The 25,679-nt window shown below is 40.1% G+C and overlaps 1 protein-coding gene across 1 annotated transcript in view; it reads right to left on the bottom strand.

The window, feature by feature from the left end:
* The window catches only part of LOC102789358 (E3 ubiquitin-protein ligase NEURL1-like), a 36,677-nt gene extending 14,761 nt beyond the window's left edge, over positions 1-21,916 (bottom strand). The window contains exons 1-3 of the mRNA XM_006783747.2: positions 21,660-21,916; positions 15,799-16,040; positions 13,123-13,444 (exon numbers count right to left, since the gene is read on the bottom strand). Of these exons, the coding sequence (XP_006783810.2) occupies positions 13,123-13,444; positions 15,799-16,040; positions 21,660-21,693 (598 nt within the window). The 5' untranslated portion in view covers positions 21,694-21,916. The remainder of the gene's footprint in view (positions 1-13,122; positions 13,445-15,798; positions 16,041-21,659) is intronic.
* Positions 21,917-25,679: the final 3,763 nt, after the last annotated feature.

Here is a 25,679-nt window from a genome sequence, read left to right as displayed (position 1 = left end):
TCGTAACAGCTGGCAGTGCTCCAGTGGTTTCTTTAATAACATGTCCTAAACATAATGGTAATTATGTTCTACTTCGAAGTTCATGTCCTTAAAGCTTTTGAATAGTCTGAATTCAGATTTTTTCTTCTTGAACCTGGGACAAAAAACAATACTGAAATGATTAAGTGCATGGCTGCAATTGGCCCAGTAGCATTAAGAGGCCTTTTAACAGCTCCAGCTTCCTGGTCCCAGGAGAAGGAAAAAAAACACTATTTGAAATGAGGAACACATACCAGACTGATACTGCAGGGTCAGCGGCTGACCGCTTTGACTCTGGCTCTTTATACCATCATTGTAGCTGTGAGAAAACATCAGTAATCACTGTAGCACAACTCCTGCTACACATTATGGGGACATTTCTTGGCTTTGAGAGAGCAAGAACACATCCATGCCAAAATATACACCTGTAGGAAAAAAATAAAAAATAAAAAGTAGTCCACAGATAGATAAACATCCCTCTGCCTCTTTCGTTGTTACCAGTGTTGGGACTAATGCGTTATTAAGTAACGCGTTACAGTAACTACGTTATTATTGTGGTAACGAACACAGTAACTAGTTATTATGCCAAAATCAGGAACGCGTTAATCGTTACTGGGATTTAGATAGGCTCGTTATTCGTTACTCCGTGTGGTGGCTATCGCGGAGCTTCCACAGATTCAGTAACATTAGCAAGTGGTGGAGGCCAGCAGGTGGATGAGGGAAAGGGGAGGCAAGAGGAGAGACCTGAGGCGGCCGCCGGTCCGAGTGTCAGGTGAACTGAACTTCAGGTAAGAAGTTATGACCTGCAGCCTATCTGGGTCAGATATAAACCAAGTTTAGGTGGAGTTTATTTTCGTTGTGCTGACTTTTTACAGTCAGTTACAATAACTCGTACTGCGTACTAGCTAGCATGACTGAGTGTCTATACAGCTGGGTGGGTGCTATTATGATGTTACTGATGTTGAACTTTATTTTGTTCATAAGGTTTATTATTAGAGTTGCCAACCATCCCCTAAAAAACGGAATCGTCTGGTACTCAGAGAAAATATCACGCGTTTCGTATTGAGGTGAAAAGGAACACAGTTTGTCCCGGACTTCAGCTAGAATGAAAAAGACAAAAAGCTGGATTTATTCTGTGTCTTTGCTGCACAGCTGCTTCTTCTTCTCTCATTCTCCCCCCTCCCTCTCCCGTTTCTACTTCAATCATGAAACTGATCAATGATCAGCTGATCGGCTTTTCTCTCTTGTTTGTATATCGCCCACTTCGCACCAGAAAGAGGAAACCAGCAGATGTCGCGCTAAACAACAGCAGCACGTTTAAGCTTGATCAGCTGTTGTTAGAATTTATTTAATATTAATTTCTCGTATCAGCTGATGTTTGCTGGAGCCACAGCTGTAAAAGCTGTTGGTCATGATATCGGTTTGGATATGTGGTGAGAGGAAACATGAAGATGAAACCAGGAGATGTCCTTACTGAATCATCAGAGCTGAACAGGTGATGGAGAAACAGGTTTACCTTTTAGGTGACATGAATGAGTTGAAGGGAAGTTATGAACTGTTTCTGAGAGACAAATAACACCAGGATCCTTTTCTATGTAGGTGACAGGTGGTAACTGTGCAGGGGCGGGTCTAGCAAAGTTTTGCCAGGGGGGCCAGGTAAGGCATTAACAGGGAAAGGGGGTCACAAAGAAATACTTTTCTTTCTTATTCTCATTTAAAATGTCTCACTTTTAATAAATAATTATCTGAAGCTTACAACAAATGATTGATAGATTGATACATATATACCATCAGAAGAGTGTACATCACTGTCACAACAGCGTTTGTTTTCATTCAAAGGCTTTATGATTTTTCCTATAATGGTGGGCCGGTCTCTAGTCAAAACGCCTGGGCCGATTTTTTGTCCCAGTCCAGCCCTGTATGCAGCTCATCTGCAGTCTGGTGTTACCTACATCTTCCTATTCCGAAGGCAGCACCACGACTGCAGTTTTTGTGTTGGATGTAAAAAGCGCACATGACGCTGTGACGTAGGCTAGAATCATGGCGGCGATCAACGACGGTCCAGGCGTGGGATTTCTCTCGTGGAAATATGCACATTATCTTTTCCTTTCTATTGGTAGGTGGCACAGTGCACTTGTGGCAAGTAAGCAAGCTAGAAGACTGGCACTCTTGCTGGGTATCCAGTTACGGAAGCAACACATTAACAATAGAATTCTGAGTAAAACCAAAGTTACTTTCCCTAGTAACTAGTTACTTTGAAAGTAATGAGTAACTTGAAGTAACTGAGTTACTTTTGATAGAAGTAACTAGTAATGCAACTAAGTTACTAATTTAAAGTAACTTACCCAACACTGACCCAACATTCACAGGCATAAATGTCTTCACACCGCCTGGAAAAACCTGTTTCTGGAGACGATATTTCATTTGCAAGGATGGAGGCTGTAACTGAAACCGAAATCCTGTTTTACTGTAAACACAAGCCAGTTTAACAACAAACAAACTGCAGACAGACAAACACACACACACACACACACACACAGTCTAAACAAACAGTATGCTTTATATTAAGAGCTAACTGCATCCTGTGTAACTCATAAGAAATGCACATATTGCAATAGAGCTGTTTTTTATGTACATTCTCCTTTTTGGGGAATGCTGTGCCTCTTTTAGTAATGGACACCTCTCAGTCAGACAGTGGCATGGCACTATATAGACGAGGGAGTTATCTTCCTCTTCCTTGCACTGGTAGAACAAGATTAAGAGGCATTTTGGTCTTTTTATGAAGCTGCAACCTCTATACAAGGTCAGCAGCACCGACTGTGTGCGTGTGCATATGTGTGTGCGTTTGGGGATTTGCCGTAAGTATGCATGCATTGCAGAGCTATCCAGGGCTCTGTCTGCAATGACTGAGTGAAGTCATCCGTCATAAGAGAGGTGTTTGGCGAGGGTTATGCGCCTGTCCCAAAAAGGAAAGGGATGGGCTTCCGCTTATCAAAGAAAGGAAAAAAACCCCAGACTGAGCTCACTAAGGAAAGTGTACGTGAAGCAAGAGGATCTAAAAGCTATAACAGTGATACATGGTAGGACCCCATGTGCAACAAAAGCCACATATGTTGAGAGACCAAGTTAAGCAATTGGTTTTTAGAATTTATGATTGTGATAGTGAAAAGTAAAGGGCGCACACTGAAGGGAGAAATGGCAGCAGATGAAGATGCTGCTGAGCACTTCAAGGGCACAGTTTCCTCTAGGTCACCCTTCTGAAACTGCCTGTAATGCAGTGCTTCTACACAGCCTTACTCATCTTAGGTAATTCCACATTGGACAACCGTCCACTGCTTGATGAGGTGTCTCAATCTGAAACACATTTCTCCAATTATTGATTCATCTCATTGTTTTTGGTGAAAGTAATATCAAGCGAACATCTGTGCACACATCGACACACAGGAAAGAGAGCACGCTTTCACATCTTCACCGGGTCATCTGAAAGTGATTAGCCTCCTCTCCAAAGGCTTCCCCCGGTACAGTCCAGCTTCCTGGATCCAAACCTGACAGGCTCCATTACGATTTCTATTTTGATTTCCTGAAAATCTGTTCGATTCCATCTGCACCGATTAAATCCCAGCTGAAGCATAATAGCCTGGCCAGCGGCATTTATTTTGGTTCAACAAATCAAATGAATTCCAAGCCCTGAGATCACCAGAAACAGAGCTCTCATAAATAAGTGGACTCTAATCCCAGTGTGTACACTCTGGCAGATGTTAGGTCAAAGGACAGCCCTTTAGTTTATATCAAGCCCCTTATTTAATTGTAGCTGACTGTCTGGCAGATTTAATTTACTTAGTTATAATCCAAGTAAAAACACTCAAAAGTGACTTAGAGAATACAGTGCTATAGGGAGCTGTACACTTCTGTCCTCCACTCACACCTCACCGGCCTGTAGGAGAGGATGTGCGATTAAAATACAAAACAAAAAGCTGAACATGCCATTTCTGGGTGTATGTGCAGCATTAACAAAATAACTACTTGGAGATGAATGGACACTTAACAGTGGCTTTAAAAGAGTGGAAATATAAGCGACCAAAAACTGTCATGAGAAATGGGAAGCGCTAATGGGCCATAATGTTGCGTAACACTCATGCACTGTGTGTCTTGGGGACGGTGAAACCAGCTTGTGTCTCTGTTCTGACTCCTGAATGCAGCTATAGAAGCTGAAAGGCTCTTCAAGGCCCCTCGGCATGCACCCAATCACTTCACTATAATTATACCAAATACCAGCAACTGTTCAAACGCTTTCAGTGGTAGCTTTAGATTTTTTTTTTTTTCAGTCAGCATGCTAAAATAAACGAACAGTAAGGCAATTCTTCCTTTGAATTTGCAGATTCTGTTTGCTAGTCATTTATCAGGTCTTTCCTTGTGCTGATTGACGCTACTGTACTATAAACTCTTTATTTACATACCATCCAAAACATGCAGTCATATGAAAGAGAAAGTTTTCACAAGTACATACACCTCATGACTCAATAAACCATAGAAAAACATTTAGCTGCAATAAACTGAAGTAACGGTTTCCTTAAGGACTATCATTCTGTCACATCATTATAGAGGAATTATGGCCAGCTCTTCTTCACAACATTGCTTCAGTTTACTGGATTTGCGGCCATTACTTTATACGCAGCTCTCTTAAGGTCCCACTACAGCATTTCATCTAACTACAACATCTAGATGAGGTCATGTTTCTATGTTGTTGTTGTTGTTTTTTTTTTTAAAGAGAAGAGGCTTCCTCCTGTCTCAGCCATACTTATTCATATGTTAGTCTTTTTCTGGTTGTACTTGCATGAACTTTAATATTTAACATGCTAACTGAGGCCTGTAGAGTCTGAGCTGAAGGTTTTAGATTTTTTGCAATTCCTCAGAGCATTGCACATGCTGACCTTTGGTGAATTTGCTGGGACTTTAACACACTGCAACAATCCTCTAAAGAGTGAACACACACACATGAATGCTCCAGACCGGCAACCTGTCAAAACGTTTGCTTTTACGGAGTTTGTCACACTTGCATTTAGTGAATCAAGTGTATTTGAACTGGCTGCTACTTAACCTCTTAATTTAGATAGAAGGACTAAAGGTTGTCCTTTTGACATGACCAAGAGTCTTGTTTTCTCCAAACTGACGTTGTATCTCCACACTGTATCTCAAAAATGCTTTTTAAGTTAATAAATAGTTTTGCAAGGTTGGCTGCAAACATGCATGCAAATGGGAATTGTTTGGCAGCTATGAAATAAAAGGGTGACTCAAGTACAAAGATCTGTACTATCAAGTTACACTACAGCTATACTCTGAGACTGTTATGTTTAGCAGTTTAATAATTTGTATTTTAAATATAGCAATTTCTGCTATTGTTATGACCTTTATGACCACAAATTTTGATTTATTTATTCTTTTTTTTTCTTTTTTTTTTAAACTTAAAGGACGGATGGATTATGAATAGGTTGCCCGAGAGCTAGCAGCCTCAGTATCAAACTGGTTATGACATAGAAGCAAAGACAATGTACCTAGTTAGGAATGAGTAAGGTTACCTCAGATCTTGCACAGGCCTCTCTAGCCTTGCATCGTTTTACCCAAAAAGGTATTAACATGGGCCTAAATGTCCTCTTGACCGGAACGTAAGTTTCAAGCTTCAGCAATTTCCATAACAGGAAAACTTGGGAAGGCGTCCACAGCCTTGCGAAATCATAATGCGACTGTAATCAGGTTTAAATGTCCAGTCCCTTGAAAAAAGGATCACTTTTCGTGCAATTTGTTCAGGTTTTCATCACACAGACAGCAACTGCTGAAGAAAACAGAAAGAAAAGTGCGACAAGCTGAAGTATGATTCATGATTTCAGTCTAATTCTGCCAAAAGAATTCACCTCAAGGAACTTACCGAATGTTTATAATATGGAGACATTTAGCATTTCTTTTTGCTTTCCTCTCTCACTGTTTGCCTTTTGCCTTTGGCTGCAAACTGACTTCTGACAGATGACTTTGCATATTGTTATTATCATGCTGAATTTCAAGTTTATTGTTTTTGGAGGATTTGGCTGTAAGCAGCAGACCAGAAACCCAATGTATTAGCACAACATCCATTTGCAGTACTTCAGGGTAATAAGAACCCTCAGGCCTATCGCGTGTCTTCATCAATCAAAATTAACAAAGAGTTTAGTTCTGCTCCCTTATGAAGCCCCTTTGAAAAAGGTAGGACCACATAATAACTGGATACAGTATAAAAACTGAATTAAAAGTTTTACTTGTATGCTATTACAGCAACCACTTTGTGCATCCTTTTATGATACGGAATCTTTTTTTAAATCAGCCCCACTGACCCAATCCTGCGTGCACTTGTTTCCGACTGCACTTATCAGATCTGCCTCTATATTTATAACATATTAATCCACAAATCAAACCTTGTGAAAGGCCACATAATCTGTGTTGACAAGAGAAACAATACGTGAGATCTGTAGCAAGTGAACATAAGCATGTGGCATACAGAGCGAGCACAGACAAAAATAGACACAAAGAAAGGAAAGTACAGCACAATCAGGTTTCGTCAAACATGTTTGTGCAGCACTGAGCTTTTCATCGTGTGCAGTTTATCTCTCTTGATAAAACAGGTATGAGTCAAAGGCAACTGCAAACTGTTTCGCTTTTATTTGAGTAACATGAAAGTAACACAATAACAAGAGTAAAGAATTGCTATGGACACATAATGAAATACTGTAAATCTGTTCAGCGACGACTTTGAAATGGGACTAAGAGTCTCTGCGGCCCTTGGGGCAAATTTGATAAAGTGATCATTTAAAGAATCTGGGTTGTAGTCTCACAGGCAATTGCTCAATTATTTTGTAGATATTGTTTCATATAATCAAATTCTCAGTAATCTGTCCACCGTTTTATTAAGAAGAAGAGAGCTACCTCGATAGCCTTCCAGGGTTGATCCGTGGAAAACATGGAGATGTTTTGATAACACTCCATGTTTTCACAGCACTGCCAAAAATAACAGACACTACTATGTTTAGTGTCCTTAATGTTTACATTTACTGAATGTTTATCTTCTCCAAACTAACTGACAGAGTGACGCTGGTGTAAACTTTAAGCTTAGGCCTCAATTACACAGATGTAGAGACTAGTCTGTGACTCCCTTGCAACAAAAATGTGTATTCTCAGACTGATTGAAGAGTCGTTGTTCCAGCCTGCTGGCTGTCACTAGTTAAATTTGGTGGCTGCACTAAGACATCCTGGTGATCGCTTTTGCCACTAGCGAACTGGTTGCTTGCAGTTTGCATGAAACTTGTCTGCAAACACTTGCCAACTAAAGTAACTAAAGTAAAAGTTGCTCCTTTGGAAAAGTGTAGGATTCAGCAACATGATACATTTTCTACTAAGGTGACGTTTCTCTGAGCTGCAGATAAGCTGGCATCTTCCATGCAAACTAAAGGCAACTGTGGCATTCTGCTAGGAAACAGAAACAATTGCAACAGGGTTTTTAATGCCACACTTATAGAAACCACTTTCAGCTAGCAACTGTCAGCAACATCCAGAAACCGCTTGTTAACCAGTTGGAGAATACACATTGTTCCTTAGTAACCAGTGTGCTAGGGGTTGCTAACTGGTCTCTAGGCCTGCGTGACTAGAGGCAACCACTTGCCAATGATTTGAGGAATACACATTTTTCCATGGACCATGGTAGGGTCACCCTCCATTCTTTAGGTGTGTGTGACTAAGAATTTAGCAGTCATCTATCATCTAAACCCTGTAAGCTAACTTGTCTAAGTTAGACTGTTCTGACAACTGTTTAGTGCTTGATGTTTTGATTCCATATTTGATTTGGCATATTTCAGTATGTGTGGTCCAATTCAGCCACAGCTTCACCAGCTCCAGCAGCAGCCAACAGCAGCAGCTGCACCCAGACAAGCTGGATGTGAAACCTCTTCCATCATTAAAATGGAAAAATATGATGATGAGAGCTGTGGAGTTTATTGCTTTGGACTTGAGGCCCGTCAGTGTTAATCTACAATATTTCTCGAGTAGGGATAAATTATACGATTACAGGGAGGTGCATGCTTGTCAGCTCCGAGTCACTTTATAATAAAATAACTAGCTTAAAAATTGTTTAAACATACAGCCAATGCTAACTTTGTGTTCTTTATGCTTATTAATATTAGCTCTTTTGGCAAATAGCCGGTTTGATGGCGCTGATTTAAAGGATAGTGATGTCTAATTTCTCATTTTATAGACTGAAACAATTAGGAATTAAAATAGTTGAAAGACGAATCATAATAAAGATAACCAACATTTCGACTCAAGCAGTAGCAGCAGCCATAAGGTAAATGAAGATTGCAGTTGTTGTCAGATTTGCACTCCAAACTAATCTGGACTGGCAGGTTAAAGAGAGTGCAAACTGGGTAAGCTTTTAATTATGCAGTAGGAGAGTGACTTGTGCTAATTTTAAGTGACCACAATTCCCAGTCCACAATAAAATAGTTCAGATCTCTGTATAATACACAGTCTACCAGGTGAAAACACAAGAAAGGACTAAAGCAATACAGATTTATCCTTATTGTGGACAATTTTAAAAAAACATTCTCTCCACTGTTAAGTGAAGCTGACAAAGCCATGCATTTCCATGCACTTGCAACTACTACGGATATTCTATGCAGCACGCATTTTAAAGAAAGGAACCTTTCCTGTGTTTCATCAGGTGTAAATGTTAGGGACGTCCCTGAAGACGCTAGTAAGCATGAAAAGCAAATAAGCAGGAGTTTCCCCACCATGAAGCTCTACAGTCTAATGCGTCGCAATGCCGTGTATGGAAATGATTGATGTCAACAGTTCCCTCTTAATCACCTGAGAGGTACGCAGCCTCTTGACAGTCTGGCAGTCATTTTGGATTCTTCTCTAATGACTAGAGGACAGGTTGCAGATGATGTTAGCTGATGCCGGCCTCACGGATCACTACCATTCTGTCAGTGATTAAGTGACTCATCTACCTCTAGTAAACAAACCCCCAGTAAAGCATCTTGCATCTATCAAAAGATGCCTTTGACTCTGTCGGCTTATCTAACTTGGAAAAAATCCATCATACCTGTACAAAACCGAGGATGCTGTGTGGTCTCTTGGGATACGTCCCATAAACAAACAGATTCTGCTAAGACTGCAGCTATGTAGGTGTAAAGGGAGCATTTGGATCCCCCATTACATTTTTTACCACAAAACGGCATACCATTTCCCTGTGTGTTTCTTTTCAGATATTTATGACCTGGTTTCTGTAGCTTGACAAGTTGCCTATAAGTTAGCAAGTAAGAAAAGAAAACTAACACTTTTTGATTTCATATTAGGGGGGGAGGAGGGGTATTAAAAAGGTTTACGTAAAGCCAGGCTTTTGGTTATACTGCTAGGGGAAACATAGTAAACAGAGACCTTTTTATGAACACACAGCTGAGAAAACTGAGCTTTAAAACCAGTTATATTGCTTGGGACATATTATACACTTGAGGAAATCTTTTGTCAATCTTACTAAGGGCTAAAGTGGTAGTGTCGTGCATCCTCAATAGTACAGTCTGTTCTGTACAAAGCCCAAGCAATGCACTTTAGTCTTTATTGATAGTTGTGTGAGTAGGACAAGTGTGGTGATGTAACAGATCTTTCTTAAATTGCATGGGCAGCATTGTTGGTCTGGACAACCCCCGAGGCTCAGTTTGATTTCAGCAGATTAATTTAGGTTCCTCTCTTACGTAACGCCATCTCAGCTTTCAAGCAGTCTCACTGATCTCAGGATCACCTTTGGCTTCTTGCATGGGTGGCTAGCTACTGAACTGCACTCCCATGATAAGAGTGGAAACAACACTGCACTGGAAAAGATCCTTGAACATCAGAATAAGACCTGAGAGCAGTTAAGCTGTTTGACGGCAGACCGCATTAAGAGGCAGTGCAAGTGAAACGGTGATGATGGATAGCAGCTTGGTTGAATCCCTTAATATAGCATGTTTTGGTTGTAAAAGATCAAATGGACACAAAGGTATGAGAACGATGCAGAGCATGCGTTTGATGCGGATAAGCCACTGGCTAAAGAAAACAAGAACGTTTTGAGTGTGTCTTCTCAGGGGAGGTCGCAGCCACTGAATGAAAAACATCTACTGAAAAATGACTCGGATAATTATAAAACTTCATCATGCATTCAGAATAAATTCAGATTTTTAAGAAATATTCACCCTGGAAGGGATCACAGAAAGTATTTGTGCAGGAAAAGACAATCAAACCATCACCTTTTAACAGGGTAGTAATACTCAGGTGGCACTTTGCAGAAGTGACAGTTGTGATGCTGATGTGTGCAGGAACATTATTATGATTAATCCATTAAATATTAAAGACATGGATTCTTTTTACATAAAGGATGAGATCGGATCACAGCGAGCTCACTATGTGTGTCTCAAAGTGAATGGAGGGCAGTGTCTGCCGTGTCAGCTGAGGAATGAGGTAATAAGACAAGACTGGTTCGGCTTACAGGAATAGACATAAAATGTTACGAGAAGTGAAATCTGTTATCATACCATAGATTTTCTTAAGCTGAAAGTGAAACAAAGAAGACATGTTTAAAAATGGACTAAAACAGACTTCTGATATGCTGAATCTCATATATCTATTAATGTAAATAAATACCAACTAAATACCAAAAGCTGACATTTTTCCAAACGAATCAACCTCTGGTCCCTAATGTGGCCTTCGGTTTTTAAACATAAAAGTCTGTTTACAGTGCTTAGGAAATGCATTTGGGAGAAAATCTTGATGAAATTATCTGCGGCTCTGAGGGAGGTGCATGAAATCTGATAAATTGCTTCCAAAGATGTCACTTGAATCAGGGATTGGTTGGATATGGAGACTCTCAGCTTATAATGTAAATGAAATCTCATGTTCGGGAAGAAGTGAACATAACAGCCGTCATCAGTGCTGGAGATTAGCATCTTGAGGCCACATCAGGCACCTGCAGTGAAACCTCTGACTGAAATGTCTTGGACTGAGTTGTTTGACTGAGTAGAAACGATTTTGCAACGTCCTAAATTTGAGTGGAGTGGAGTACTCCCTCTGTACTACAGTAGTCCTATGTAAACTTAGTGGTGAAGCCCTTTAACACTCCTGAAGCACATTATCTAATCAGTGATGCATATCATTATTATTATTATTAATATTATCATGAGTAAACAATTGATCGCATCTTATTCTGCCTTTTTTTCTTTTTTTTTTAACTGTCCTGCACATTTATCTCAAAAGCCAAATCAAGGTCACCCAACCAAGCCCTTCTCCACACTCCATGGAGCCTATTCACAGCTCCTCGTACAATTTGTCTTGTGTTAAAAAAACAAAAAACAAAAACACAAAAAACTGCTGGCGATCTATAATTCCCACCTGGGCAGATTGTGTAAGCCCACAACAGGTGAAATTTGGCTCAGCTTTTAAGCATCATTAAGAATCAAAAAGCAGCCTTCTGTTAAAGGAAATTGCATGCCAGTTTGCAACACCAGACTTTGATGTGTCTGCCCATATTTCAGGCTAAGTGTTTGCTGAACTGCAGCCAACCCCTGAGACAATACTGGCCTTTTGAGATATACCATGCTCTTGAGCAGTGACGTTCTCAGGCTATAGAGGAAAGCTGATAGCCAAGTGATCCTTTAGCTGACTGAGGGCTGAGGCTTTTCGGTTTAAGCCATCAATGTGAGGATAAAAGTGATCAATATGGAAAAACTAGAGTAGAAACTGTGGGATTTATGGCTGCTGGCCTCATTCACATTATACACAGGCATAGATTGCGTAAAGTATGATCTCACATTCCAGAAAACCCCGTAATTGTAAAACGGAAAAATTCTCTTATTATACCAATGGGACTTTCATTTAAACATATGAATCCGAGTTTGGGTTGAAGGCAAGGTGACTGCATGTCAAACGAAGTCAAACTCAGACTTGGATCCACAGAGTGAGACATTCCACTGATTTGATTGTCTTGGAAAAACACCCCAAACATCTCATTACCTGACATCATCCCTACTGTCGTCTATCCTGTTGGGATGAACACCACACCACATTGCTCTTGTGAAAGAACAAGAGCAATGTGCTGGTCAGCACCATGAGGCCAGTGAACCCCAGATAGCTACACTCTGGCGCTGGATACCAAACAGCCCATCACGAGATAGCACGCTTCTCGCTGTCAACCACACCACAAGAAATAAGGTTAAATGGCACTATCTACACAATATGGGAGCCTCTTCTATTTTTATTACTGGTGCTGACAGCCTCTTTTGTTTAGAGGGAGAGGCAGTGTGGTTCTTGGAAATGGTTATAAATAACTACTGAGGCAACCACAAGGATTCCTATTTGTCCGTTTGCATTGTTTTCAAAAGCTGGCTTGGTTATGATGTGTTTCATAAATACAACACAATCACCAATCCAAACACACTTGAGATGGTTTAGATTGATGAAACACTGCTGTTAATAATTGGGACGGACCGGTTTGCTTCACATTTCTTTGATATAATGACCCTTTAAACAGCACGGTGGAATTGTAAGAAAAGATTTCAGACATTTTGAAATTCTCCCTTTAGGGAAATTTCTTTGATACTAACAGCCATGCTAACTATACAATCTGCCTAATCTCCCACCATCTTTTTCCACTGAGCCATTTGGCCGGTGTGGGAAAAGCAGTGCAGCTGTATGTAACATCACCTTTTAATCACTTGATGAAAAAGCAGCAGATGCAGAGTGTTTTTCCAGTGGCAAAGCATTACACCAAGAACACAAAGAGTCTGCAGCAATGCTATCAACTCTGTAAGGCTCTACCCAGGCAGAGAGGTGCTGTGAGATAACTTCTAGCTGATGTTTAACATTATAATGTTTACTATTTCAGCTTAGCCTCCTTAATGAGTCTCATGAGCTAATGCAATATCATTACAACAGCTGAAAATAGAGCACAAATCAAACTTAGAACTGGCAGGAATAGGAGTAGTTTTAAAGGTTTTTGGGAATAAATAAAATTTGGAGATAATAAAACGTAGACCTGCCTCTGAATGCATGACTCACCTAGCAGTTGGACCCCCCTAGTGAGGCCATAGACATCTATGAGAGCCCAAAGGGGTTCTGAGACATGTACCCCACTGAAGAACAGTATGGGGCTGGAGTCGTTGATTCGATAGAACACCCGGCCCTTCTTATCCACCCAAAACGAGATGACGTTTCCCTCATTGGAGAGCTCCTCCGGAAGTGCTTTTGCCCAGAAGCCACTTTGGGAGACCAGGTCAGGGCAGGCATACTTGGGCAGGGTGTCTGGATTGATCCTTGATGGGTCTTTGGATGTAAAACCAAGACGTAGAGCACCACTCCAGCAGCACTGCTTTTTAGTGATCTGGAGAAAACACATTTTAAATCAATGAAGATAATTTAATTAAGATAAATATGCAAGATACAATATGAGCTAAAAATAATAAAGCCAAATTTGGGCCGGCATCGTTTCTGCTGAGTTGCAGTGATACTACCTGCACTGCACTGTGATTAATTCATCCCATCCAAATCTTGCATTTGGGTAATTTTTTACCTCCACCCAGTCATAATTATAGCTGCAATTACCTTTAAAGTGGTATGACTGTGTTTTGTCAGTGCCAAGAGCAGCAAGTCCTAGATTATTGTGAAATGTGACTTCTTTATGAAAATGGATACAATCCAAAATGTTTTGCCTGATAGATCGGAGCATGTTAGCACCATGACAAATGGCCTATGGGAACCATTAGAATGGCAGAAACATGTACTGGACATTAAAGGCACATACTATAAGAGCATTAAGATTAAAATATTGTTCAAAAATATCTAGAGTCTACAGACACATATGCACTTGTTGTGCAGTGTCACTTTGAGTTTAAGAATGTCACCATGGTAAAAAAATGTTTAACTGATGATAATCATGTCCAACAGCTTATCTTCTAGCATGCCAACAGCTGATGATTACACCACTGTACCAATTGCAAGCCAGTATACCAAAGAAAACTGGTAAGGCTTAAATTAGCCACTATGGCTGTTAATGTGTTTGAAAGATGGATATAACAACGTTGACATCACCCATTGTTTTGTGAAGTCTCATGGTGAAGCCTCAGCAGCACGCGGAGGACATTACAGGGAAAGTGAGTGATACCATGCTACTCAATACTCACATGTGACTGGCAAGTCATTGGCCCATAAGTGTACTAATAATTTACAAAATTTACTTCAGGTTTTATTCTGTTTGTTCTGAAACTAGCAATTGTTCCAATACAATCATCCGGAAAGTGTTTACTATGGTCAGAAATCCAGGCAGTGGAGGCTGTTTACTACAGGAATAATTTGAAGTGCCTCTGGTATAACTACCAGAGGCACTTCCACCTTGGCTTCACTTTTCAGAACAACAAGAAGCAACATCCATGTCTTGTCTATTCCTCAAGCCATCAAATTTCTAAACATGGGCAACACATGGCCTGCCCAGGTGGTTTAGCCAAAACAACCTCAAGGTGCAATAAAAGTGTCCCTACGTATTGAAAAAGATGTGTTTGCTTCATGTTGGTGTATGGTAATGTGATCGCAAAAGAATTCCCCTGTGCGGGCAAATAAACCTTATTAACGTTATCGCTCACATGTGGTCCACAATGCTGACATAGAGGGAGCTGTAGCCGATGGTTGTGTGCTTGAACTCTCCTGCACTAATTCAATTCACTGAAGTGGACCTCTCAACCATGTTTGTGCTGTTTGTGCCTCTTGGAGCATTTTGAAAGAAACTATCTGCGAAATAATATGGCCTGCTGCATGGCGAAGCCTGTCTAAGCAAAGCTAACATCGAGGCTTTGAAATGTGGCTACATCAATCATTTACATAGAGTTACTGAGGTTATTTTTACTTATCTTGAGGAATTTAATTTGGTTTGGCTGGATGAGTGCTTAAGAAAATAGATGGACGGATGGGCTTCTATGTCTGTACCAAGTTTCATGCCAATTTATCCAATAGTTGAGATATTTCAGTCTGAACAAACAGACAGCACAACATTCCCATCATAGTGCCAAACCACTAGCAGGGCTTAAAAAACAACTTATCACTTTCAAGATTGGTTACCTCGGTATGCTTATCACCTGCAAACGATTTTTGTCTTATTTCGAAGCACTATTTACTTTGCATTTACTGTGCCAGATAACAGTGTTCCTCACATGGCAGTGCTTGCCCTACTCTCTCACATTCGAGACATAGATGGCCTGATAGGTGAAGTGGAAACTTGTTCTAAGCTGCTGCCGCTTTGGCCCACACAAGAGCACAGAGAGGAAAGAGAGAAAATGAAAACAGGAGAGTGAAGAGCCGGGATGAAGAAAGGGAGACAGACAGGCAGGGAGAAGAAAATGAAAACATGCTAACAGAATTAGAGGGACAGAGATATAAGAGGACTACTTTTCATCACACTCACAATTTGGATCTTCTCAGAAATTGACTGTGTGTAATAATATCAGAAAGTACAAGATGTGCTAATTTATGGTTTTGTAAAGTAACTTTTTTGTTACAGGAAATTAAATGACAGCCAGTTGTGCTCTAGTTGTGGTGTCGGAATAATTATTGTTGCTTATTGGACTTTGGACTCATTGTGCAATAGGTCAATTTTTAACCCAGTCATTTTCTGTGTGTAGCATACCGGGGCTGCAATAGTAATCATCCCTGTGAATATATATGGCATTCAAATAGTGCATCGTTTACCTTCAGTCGAACCTGCTCATATACAGCGATAGGTCTGTTGCTGAAGGTGATGGCATTGCAGAAGCTGGCCTGTCTCTTGACAGTTCTCTGAGACATGTCCATGACGATCTGCGAGCCCTTGGTGCTTGGGTGGAAGAGCAGAGGGAAGGAGGACAAATTTCCACATGGCTGGATGGGAAGGCAGCGCTTGGGCTTGTGGTGATATCGGTGAGGTCCTGCTGGAAACGGTCCATTTAGGGAATCTATGTGAAGAATGAGAAGCGTAAGAGTTGGTTATTTTGGTCAAGGGTTGAGGGGGAGTTAATTTTCTTGGGGTGGAATTTACAGTAAAATACCCAAATATTAGATTACATTTGACTGCAGTATTGAATCAGGCTGTCTGTACCACTACAGGACCACACTGGCTGGTTCATTCTCCTGAATTATCCAATTTGGTAACAAAAGCAGTCAGAGAACCCAACTTTCCCCAAAAGGACAAGGGCTATAGTTGTATTGAGAAAATAAAAAGCGTGTTGTATAGCTCTCTCCATGCCCTTTTTCTATGCCCATATATATGATATATGATATTTTGCAAGGTCAACTTGCAACAATGACGGTCAAGTCAAATGCTTATCCAATTTTGTTACTCCAAGGCCTAGTATATAGTTTAAAGATGATCCATAAAAAAAATCATGGGTAACATAAAGTTTGGACTATTTGGTGTGACCTTGACCCAATTTTCGCAAAAACTAAATCAGCTTGAGCTCTTGTTGGTACCTACCGTCACGAAAAATTTGAAAATGAAATCTTAAAAACTTTGGATGCTAGACTGTTTCCATCTTCTCACGGTAGCACAGTAATAACACCTGTATTGTAAATTATAAGGTAAATGTCCTTGGATGAAAAAAAACAACACAAACCCAACAGCACAAAGACAGACCTGCTCTCCTGGCACCGTAATTTAGGAGAACAATGCAACTGTGAGAAGTCTGTGCAAAACACTCTCATTTCAGTAAATGGTCATTTCCAGTAACACCGAAATCTCACTTTTGTTATTCTACATCTTTCAAGATAATCATCTGATTTGTGTTGCATTTGGGTTTTTTTCTTTCTGTGGAAAACTTTCTGTTTGATAATCAGCAGAAAGCGGTAAAGGAAGCAGAAGGAGGCGGAGGACAAAGAAAAAAAAAAGATGAACTTACACACAAATAAGACCACAATTAGCCAAGCAGAAAATGACCTTTGGGATCTTACGGGAGTACTTGATGCGTGTATGTTCAGCTGGCGAATACAGTATATTCAAAGCTACACCAATAACAGTGAGGAATGGCTGTTAACATGTTATTTCCAGTTACGGCTCGTGTTTTAATGAGCATATATCAATCTTATTATAAGTCTTTATGTCTGAAAGTCACGTACACCTTACGCTACAAAATCAGTAGTGCAAAATGTGAGGCATTTATTGTGATTTGTAAGTCAGAGGAAGTGGTAAAAAAAAACCCCACAGGTACACAGTGAGTCACACCATGCACCCGGGTTTCTAGATTTTTTCCCATGTGAAAATGTGAATAACTTGCCCCAGTTACAGTAACTCATAAAAGAGAACCAGCTTTTTCCCCCCCTTTTTTTTTCCTCTAAACGTCCAATCTCAAAGCCTTCATAATCATGATTCACACGGACTCCCTCTCATTTGGATCTACTCTCCCCATTCTCATTTCCTACATTCCTCTTCAAAAGGACCACACCAAGGTCACTGTGGTTTTAATAGAGGAGGTGTTTTCTCACAAACTTTGGCTCACGCAAAAACTTTTTATCCTACTGATAACACAAATAACTTTTATCTCACGACGCGGTTTGATACAGATTTTATTCCATAAAACGTCGACCTCGTCTACAGCAGCATTTCAGGGTTTTAAAATACCATCGAGCACGAAGTGTGAACAAAATAAATAATTTAAGCCTCATTAACGCTTTTTCATCCTCGGGAACTGGTTGCATTTTCGCACCTAAACTTGGAAGACTGCGTATGAGCAGCTTGTGTTTGTCTGCAAGAGGAGAATGTGAGCCACTGCTGAAAGACAGCTATTTTTGCTCTCCTTTAATTGACCTTGGAAGGTCAAGAGGTATATAATGCACCACAGAGACAAATCAGTTAGGACTGCCAGGATTGGAAACGAGTCGCCATGTGACTTCTGAGGCCAGGTTTAGTATAACATCCCAGCGTTCTAATTTTAGGGCAGAGACAGAGATTTGAGCAGTAGATGAAGACATGATTTATATTAAAAAAAAATCTAAAAAACTTGTCATAGTCAACCCTAAAAAATTATTACAAATGCTGTCAAATGGGAATCTTTGTCACATATTTCTGTCCAGTCCTGCTCTTCAAATCACAATCAGAGAGCCTCTGCCAAGTGTTCTGTACTCAGCACAGTGTATTTAGTAAGCTTTTTGCATGCTCTTGTCAATGCTGAACAATGCTTAATTGTGCTCTGTGCACAACAGTGGTCTTAAATGAAGTCATAACAAACCCTTCAACCATATTGCATCCATGACGTCGTGTCAGACGTGATGTCTTGGGGAAAACAAAACAGCACTGCATTGTACTCCATCAAAGACCAGGCTTGAGAATAGAATAGAATATTTCCTGTTAGGGTTGAAAACAGAAGCAACACCTCACCTCACTGGCCCTGCAGACCGTGGCGTCTCTTATCCTCCACCATCTAACCAGAGAATCCAATATATTCTTTCAATTTTGCTATATTACTACCATTTCTGCTGCTGTGAAATTGAATTCTACAGACTTTCTTTTTTTTTTTTAAATCAGCTGAAGGTTTATTTCCACAACCCAGACATCCTGTCATGGGTTTACAGCTTTCAAAGGACTATATAAACTATGAAAGTCAAAAAAGTAAATAAAAGGATAAATAAAAATACCACATTTGATTTACTGTAGATGACAACTGATTAGAGCCAAAAGTGCTGATGATACAATCGTTGCTGAAGTGTATTTAAAAAGTCATGCAACCCGACGGTGACGTCAGGGTAACCACCGACCAGAGCCCTGCCAAGTTAAAAGAGAGGTGCCATGACAAACGTCAGATGAGCAACTTAAGGATAATGTTACTTAATGCACCACCGCACACAATGTGACTGCCTCTGCTGTCATTAATTGGAAAAGACAAACAGTGCAGAGACAATGAGTGGCCCTGGCCAGTGTCACCTGGCCTCCTACGCTCCTCTGTGTTTTATCCTGAGGCTTGGTCTTACTAAGACGCCTCAGCAGAGGCCCTAATGTGGTGTGACGTTAGTATCAAGGCATGGTGGCCCCTCAAATGCATTCTAAAGAGCTGCAGGGCACATTTAGCTTTTTCCACATATGTCATAGCTGACGTTGTTTCAATAAGAGATAAACATTTGTGATTTAAAAGTTTTTAAACGTCTTACCAGAGAAGATGCTTTGTATGAGGCCTCTGTAAAAGGGCTGCGCCTAGTTCAGGTTTGACAGGACCATTAGCCATTAGCGTCATCCCTTGAATCTGTTTAAGTGGGTTTTTTTTCCAATGTTAGATCAATTCATTGTTTTTGAACTGCTTTATTTAAAAAACCTAAAGGAAAGACTATTTTATTTGTCATGAGCCAACAGGTATACATGCACAGTGTTAAAGATGTATACTGGAATGTAACATGATGTAAACTTTGGGCTGGATTAGTTGTTTGCTCTAGAAAATTATGAAAACATACTCAGCTCAAGGTGATACCTTGAAATGTCTTGTTTTCTCAGCAACAGCCAAAAACTGTCCAAAAATGCAACAAGTATTCATATTTGAAAACATAAAACTACAGAATTTTTAAGTAAGAACAATGGATGCCAGAGTCGTCATGAAGGTTTACCAAACGGGGAGGAGTGAAGGTTGAATGATTCATGAGCCCTTAAGCTGGAGGTGGGCCCTGCAACACGACAGGGATTATTAATGTTTACATTTTTAGGGCCCCGACTGAACACATGGCTGACAGCCAAGAACTTCTAGCTGTGCCCCTGTCTGCACCTGTATTGTGTCACACCAGTGGACCCTACAACTGAAACTGGAAAAGGGATCACATGAACTGGTTCATCTGTTCATCTGGGTGTGCTAGAAAGCACTTGGTATATCAAAAAGTACCAAACTGAAATTGTAAACTAAAGCAAGATAATACCAATATGGAAGAGAGATGAAACCAAAAAAATTATAATATGGATATGGAACGTAAAAGTTAGAAAAATAGGATGGGCAGGTTGGTGCTGATAGACAGCGTTGGAGACCTGAATAAAAAGTGAAAAGGAAGACTGCAAACTCTATAGTTACTGTAAACTCTCAAGTTATCACCTTCATTCTACCACCTGAACAGAAAAATGAACCCAAAAACTGTTGCTGTCCTAAAAACATTTATAGCCAGAGACATTTGTGCTGGAATAAAATTATTTCTATCCAATTTAGTTAATCTGACTTGAGTTCACTGAAATATAATGGTCACAAATTATCAGAAATACAAGAGAATGCCAGGTTTCTATCAAATGAGGCCACACAGACTCGTGGCATTTACTGTATGTGGACTGTTTACAATAACTAGGAACCAAAAACCACAGAACATTCAATCATCTGGCAAATCTTTGCTGATGTAAAGCCACTGAAAGCTAATCAAAAACTACACCCCACAAAAGACTTAGTGTAACACTAGAACTGCATCAGTTAGGCCCCCAACAAGACGCTATTAATGTGATTCTTATAATTCAATTTACCTGATGGTTATATTTCTTTATTAGTCACTTCATGTTCTTCCATAAAATGACAGAAAAGAGCATAAACTCATCAAAATGCCCTGCCCGTCAACCACCAGTTCATACTCAAGGTCATTAAATTTAAAATGAGTAAGCCACAGAAAATCTGCAAACCATCACATGTCAGAGGCCGGAGCCAGAGAACTTTCTACTTGTTTTACTTGGGAATTAACTGAAACAATCACATATCCAAAAGCATTATGTTTCTGGAGACTGAATAATCGATTTAAAGTATTGCTTCAGCTCTACCCTAATGTCTGATACATGAACTTTTACTGTGCCAACTTTAAATTTAAATGCTTAATTTTAATAAACAGCACTAACGAGTTAAACGCTTAAAAAAAACAAAACACCACAGTCATCTTAAATTCATTTAGTGCTCAGCATAGTTTAATAACAGGTTTAAGAAACTTTATTAAATGCATGTTGTGTGTACTTATATCAGTGTCAGACTCCCAATAATAATTCAAAACTAAACGGGGTTCTATATGACTTTTACCACTGAACGTACACCTAAAAAGTGAAACAGAAAACAAGCAAAAAGCAGAAGAAACAACATACCCTGTACCTGCTCACTATTATAATTTCAGACACGCAGGTTCATTAAAAAGAGGCAAAAGGCTCTAAAAGTGTTTAGGCATCAACTAAAGGCAGAGATAAACAAATAAATAAAAATAACAAGCAGGTGGGTAAAAAAAAAAAAAGTTGAAGGCTATTTAATCCTCTAACCAGCTCAGTTCAGTTTGTCCTGTTTGGTTTCTTTTGTTGGAAGTCGGTTAATATAAAGTCGCAGAGGATTTTCACACTTAAAAAACACCAGTGTCTTTAATCCTAAACCAGTCGTGACTTATAAATGGTTCTTAAACTTGGCCAAAGCGGCTGTAATTTCACTTCTCCTTTATTTTAGGCTCCCAGGACGCCTACAGTTTTCATGCACACTGGCTTGAAGCTGCACAAGCCAAGCCTACAACTCGTTTCTATCGTCTCCTCTTATAATATTACAGTTGTGGCGCATAATAAACAATCGGCACACGCTCTCCTGTCCGGTGACGCCAGATGCCCTTACCGTAAAAGGTATTCCTGGTGATCTGACCTCCCATGGCTGGATGCAAGGTGCGTTCACCTCTCCCTCTAACTGCGACCTGGATCCACAGTATTCACATTCAGCCTCGCGTCCTCAGCAGCGACATTATATGGACACGACACTGTTCACACACGCACAGGGGGGGGGGAAAGGAGTCCCGACAGTGAATCGGCGTCAGGTTGTGTCTATCCAAAGATTCATCGACATCAAACAGCAGCACACAGCAACTAACAGATCCAGCACGCAGTGGCTCACTTCAGTCAGCGCGGAAATTAACATAAAAGGTGGTAGTGGAGGTGGAGCTTCACAGGACTATTGACGCTGTAGTCACCAGAGCAGACTTCAAGAGCGTTAACTAGCAAGAAATAGTTATTATATTCCCAGATTATATAGACACTTAAAGCACAGTTATCTCCAGTACAGTGTTCTGTACACATTGTACCACTGCGAGGAATCACTCATCCAACAAAGAGCTTGTTTTGTCTTTTTCAATACTTTTTATTAAACTGTAAAATTTCTAATCATTTTCATAACCATGCTGTGTCCTCGTGTTCCACAGTTCGTGTAGTGGCTGTTGCTGGTGCACCACAGTATATCAAGCACGTGGCGCTCGGTTTTCCACCCCACTTGTTGCCCACCATGTGTGCTGTCCCTACTATCCTTTCATCTTTCTTCTCTCTCCCCCCCCCCATGGAGAAACTCACTGAATTCAATAGATGGTAAAATAAAAAATGCAAGGAAGAATATTTTCTGACAGTATCTGATTTTTGTAGTTGTTTTGGCATAAAAACCCAGTTGTAACCTCAAGCATCCCTCTAGAAGATTAATCCACTTGATCAGCAATAAAGATATGTCACACAGCTGGAAGAAGTTCCTTCCAACAACAGGTTAAGGAGTTTAAGTTCCTCTAATGCCAACATCTGTACTCAGAGCAGCATTTCAACATTTACTTGGCAGTGTGTATGAAGATAAATACAGACACTTTCTGATGGGTCTTGGCAGAGGAGTTGCCATGATGACCAGAGCAAGACACTCCTGGCTTGAGGCTTAATGCGATACTGGTGCTGTGAAACAGGGAGGCCATGTAGTATATTAGGCTTATTTGAGAGCTTTGATTGATCTTTGAGCTGGAAATGTTTTTTTATGCATGCAAGCAGATCTCAGAACAACTTTCATTCAGTGCAACATTTTCAAATTTCCAGATCATGACTGGACTTTCCACCAGTTAAATCAAAGGGGGTGATCTCACATTGAAAATGTTAATATAACTGACCTTTTTCAAATTAAAGCAAAGGAAGAGCTTGTTGCACACACATCTCCAAAGCGTCTGGCTCTAGACATTCAGAGTTGGCATGCTGGCCATGTTTCCCAGCGGGCACCTCTCAGGATCTGCCTTATTGTCGCTTTAGCATTTATATAACTTGTATCAGCAGCCAGGCCTGTGAGACACTGTATTGGCTCAGTAGCACGGGCTATATTCTTGTGTTGTTTATACAAACTGATTGCGGTTTACTTGACTGTCTGTAAGCAATTTCCAACGGGGGTAAAGCCATATGACTTGGGGTTTTTCATGCAGCATTTTACATCGTCATTTTCTATGAAAAGCGGTCAAAACAATTTTATTTGTCAAAGAAAGCCGAGATAAACTAAAAGTATCAAAACAAAATGTGTGAACAGAACACTTAGGAATTTATAGCATGGGCCCCGTAGCGATCGCAGTCATGCTTAATGGTGTATGACATGCCACCTGATCACTGTGCTGTCAAAAAAACTGACTGGCTGTTCTGTAATACAAGAAGAAGTGCAGTTCACTGTGAAATGATAAAACGTGATGGTTTGTGTCCTACGGTAATAGTTCAAAACTGCATCATGGAAAGTTGCCAAAATACCTAGTAATTGCAAAAGATCACTTAGAAAATACAACCCCCCCCCCCCCCCCCCCCCCCCCCACACACACACACACACCCCCGAAATGTGTGTTATTTGTGTAAGCTCTAAGTAGCACCCCATACCTAACCTGTTACGGTGCCGTGATGTGTGAGTCATCTCATATAAATGTAATGGCACAACCTTATATAAATAAACAGACTGACATATAGCTATGATATTTTTGCATATGTCTTTGTTGCAGCTTTGCATGGCTAGAATACACCTTTGTTTTACATACCTATATTTGTTGTTGTTGGGTATTTCTATTTGTAGTCTTTGCATCTCTTTGTAATAGTTTTGCACCTGTTTATGCCACTAGTACACTTTTCCTTTCTAATAATAGTGTATAGAGACATATTGCCCTTATATTCTTATGTGTCTATATTCTAGTTTTAAATTTTATTTTGATGTGCACTAACTGTTGTATGGCCTGTATTTGTATAGCGCTTTACTTAGTCCCTATGGACGCCAAAGCACTTTACACTACATTCCCAAATGTCAGTAAAGTTGCCTTTCTCTTCTATTGTATTCTTTTCTTCTCCAAGTCTTTGTAATTCTGTTGTCCACTTTTATAATTTGGTAGTTGTTTTGCATCTTTAATAAGCCATCATGCATAATTTTAAAGTCATTCTGCAATAGTTTCTTTTGGCTCTTTGTATTCATTTTTCTAACTATTTTGTAGACACTTGCTTCCCTTGCAGTCATTTCTTCTTGCAACTCTTTGTAGTTGTTTTGGATCATGGTGTAGTTGTTTTGTATTTCTTTGCAGTCACAATACACAGGGTTGTTGTTTTTTTGCATCACTGTTCATTATTTTTGCAGACATTTTGCATATTTTTGTAGTTGTTTCGCGTCTTTTATTAGTTATCCTAGATGTTTTAAATGTAATTTTACTCCTATTATGGAGATATGGTTCTTTGCACCTCAACTCTTGTAGCCCTTTTGCATCTCTTTGTGGTTGTGTTACAACATTTCACATCTGTAGAAATGCACATTGCATCCATTTTCTTAGTTATCTTGTGTCTCTTTGTGGTTTCATGTCTCTTTTTTGCAATTACTTTGCACCCATTCTGGTAGTTGTGTGTTTATTTATAGCTGTTTGTTACATTTGTAGTTGTGTAACTGCTGTGGTTTGCTCTATGTCTCTTTGTAGTCATTTTCAAAAGAAAAAAAAAAGAACACTGTTTTGCTTCTCTTTCTTGGACCCTGGAGCAAGTCCCTGCTAGGTTCAGTAATCCCTACATGGAAGTCACAGAATGTGGCTTACATTTCAGAACTGGCTCAGTTTGCTTAAATACAAACACTATTGAGATTTTTATTATTACATAGTTCTTTGTGCAATAGCTTTGAACCATTCACTCAGAATTGGATACACACTGTATACCCTGACAGAACAGACTGACACCTCCTCCCACAGTAGATTATTTGTAGATGGGCGCCTGGCAGGCAGCAGCTGCCTGGTGGGGTGTGCTGGCGTTGGGCCTCCATGGACATCTTGACAGGCTTGTTTGAGGGAGCCGTGTGCACTCTTGCTCTCTTCTGGGATGATCCATGTTGAACAAAAACACCATTCAACTCAGAGTTTGGATCCTCGCCCGGGAGCCATATGCAAAACATTACAAAGCAACACAAGAGCATCATATGATCCTCAACAGGGGGGTGTCGGCAGAAAAGGAACCCCACCCGGCAGGCACGTATCAGAGGTGAAATATAGGTTGTCACATAACATTGCAAAGTGACACTGACATAGGAAAGATGCCAGCTGACTTTTTTAAAACTAAAGTGTAGCTAGAAGGCAATCACAGCATTCATTTAATCGCACCAGAATCCCTTTCTCGGTTGGCAAAGAAGTTCTGCAGAAAGATTTATTAGAATTACAATCACAGTTTGTAAGAAGTTGTCAGTGTACCTACAGGCGCTGCCAAAATGTGCAGATAAACAGAGATTCAGCTGTTCTGCAAAGAAAATAGGTACACAAAAGATCCTAGTTTCTCTTCCATAGTTCATTGCCTCACTTTACGGCATTACTCAACTGTGTTTCAGTGATATTTATCATATCATGTGGTCCTTTTT

The sequence above is a fragment of the Neolamprologus brichardi genome, chromosome 13, assembly GCF_056152115.1.
Source record: "Neolamprologus brichardi isolate AB-2024 chromosome 13, ASM5615211v1, whole genome shotgun sequence".
NCBI lineage: Eukaryota > Metazoa > Chordata > Actinopteri > Cichliformes > Cichlidae > Neolamprologus > Neolamprologus brichardi.
The sequence above is the reverse complement of the archived record's forward strand: the minus strand, read 5'-3'. Positions and strand labels throughout refer to the sequence as shown.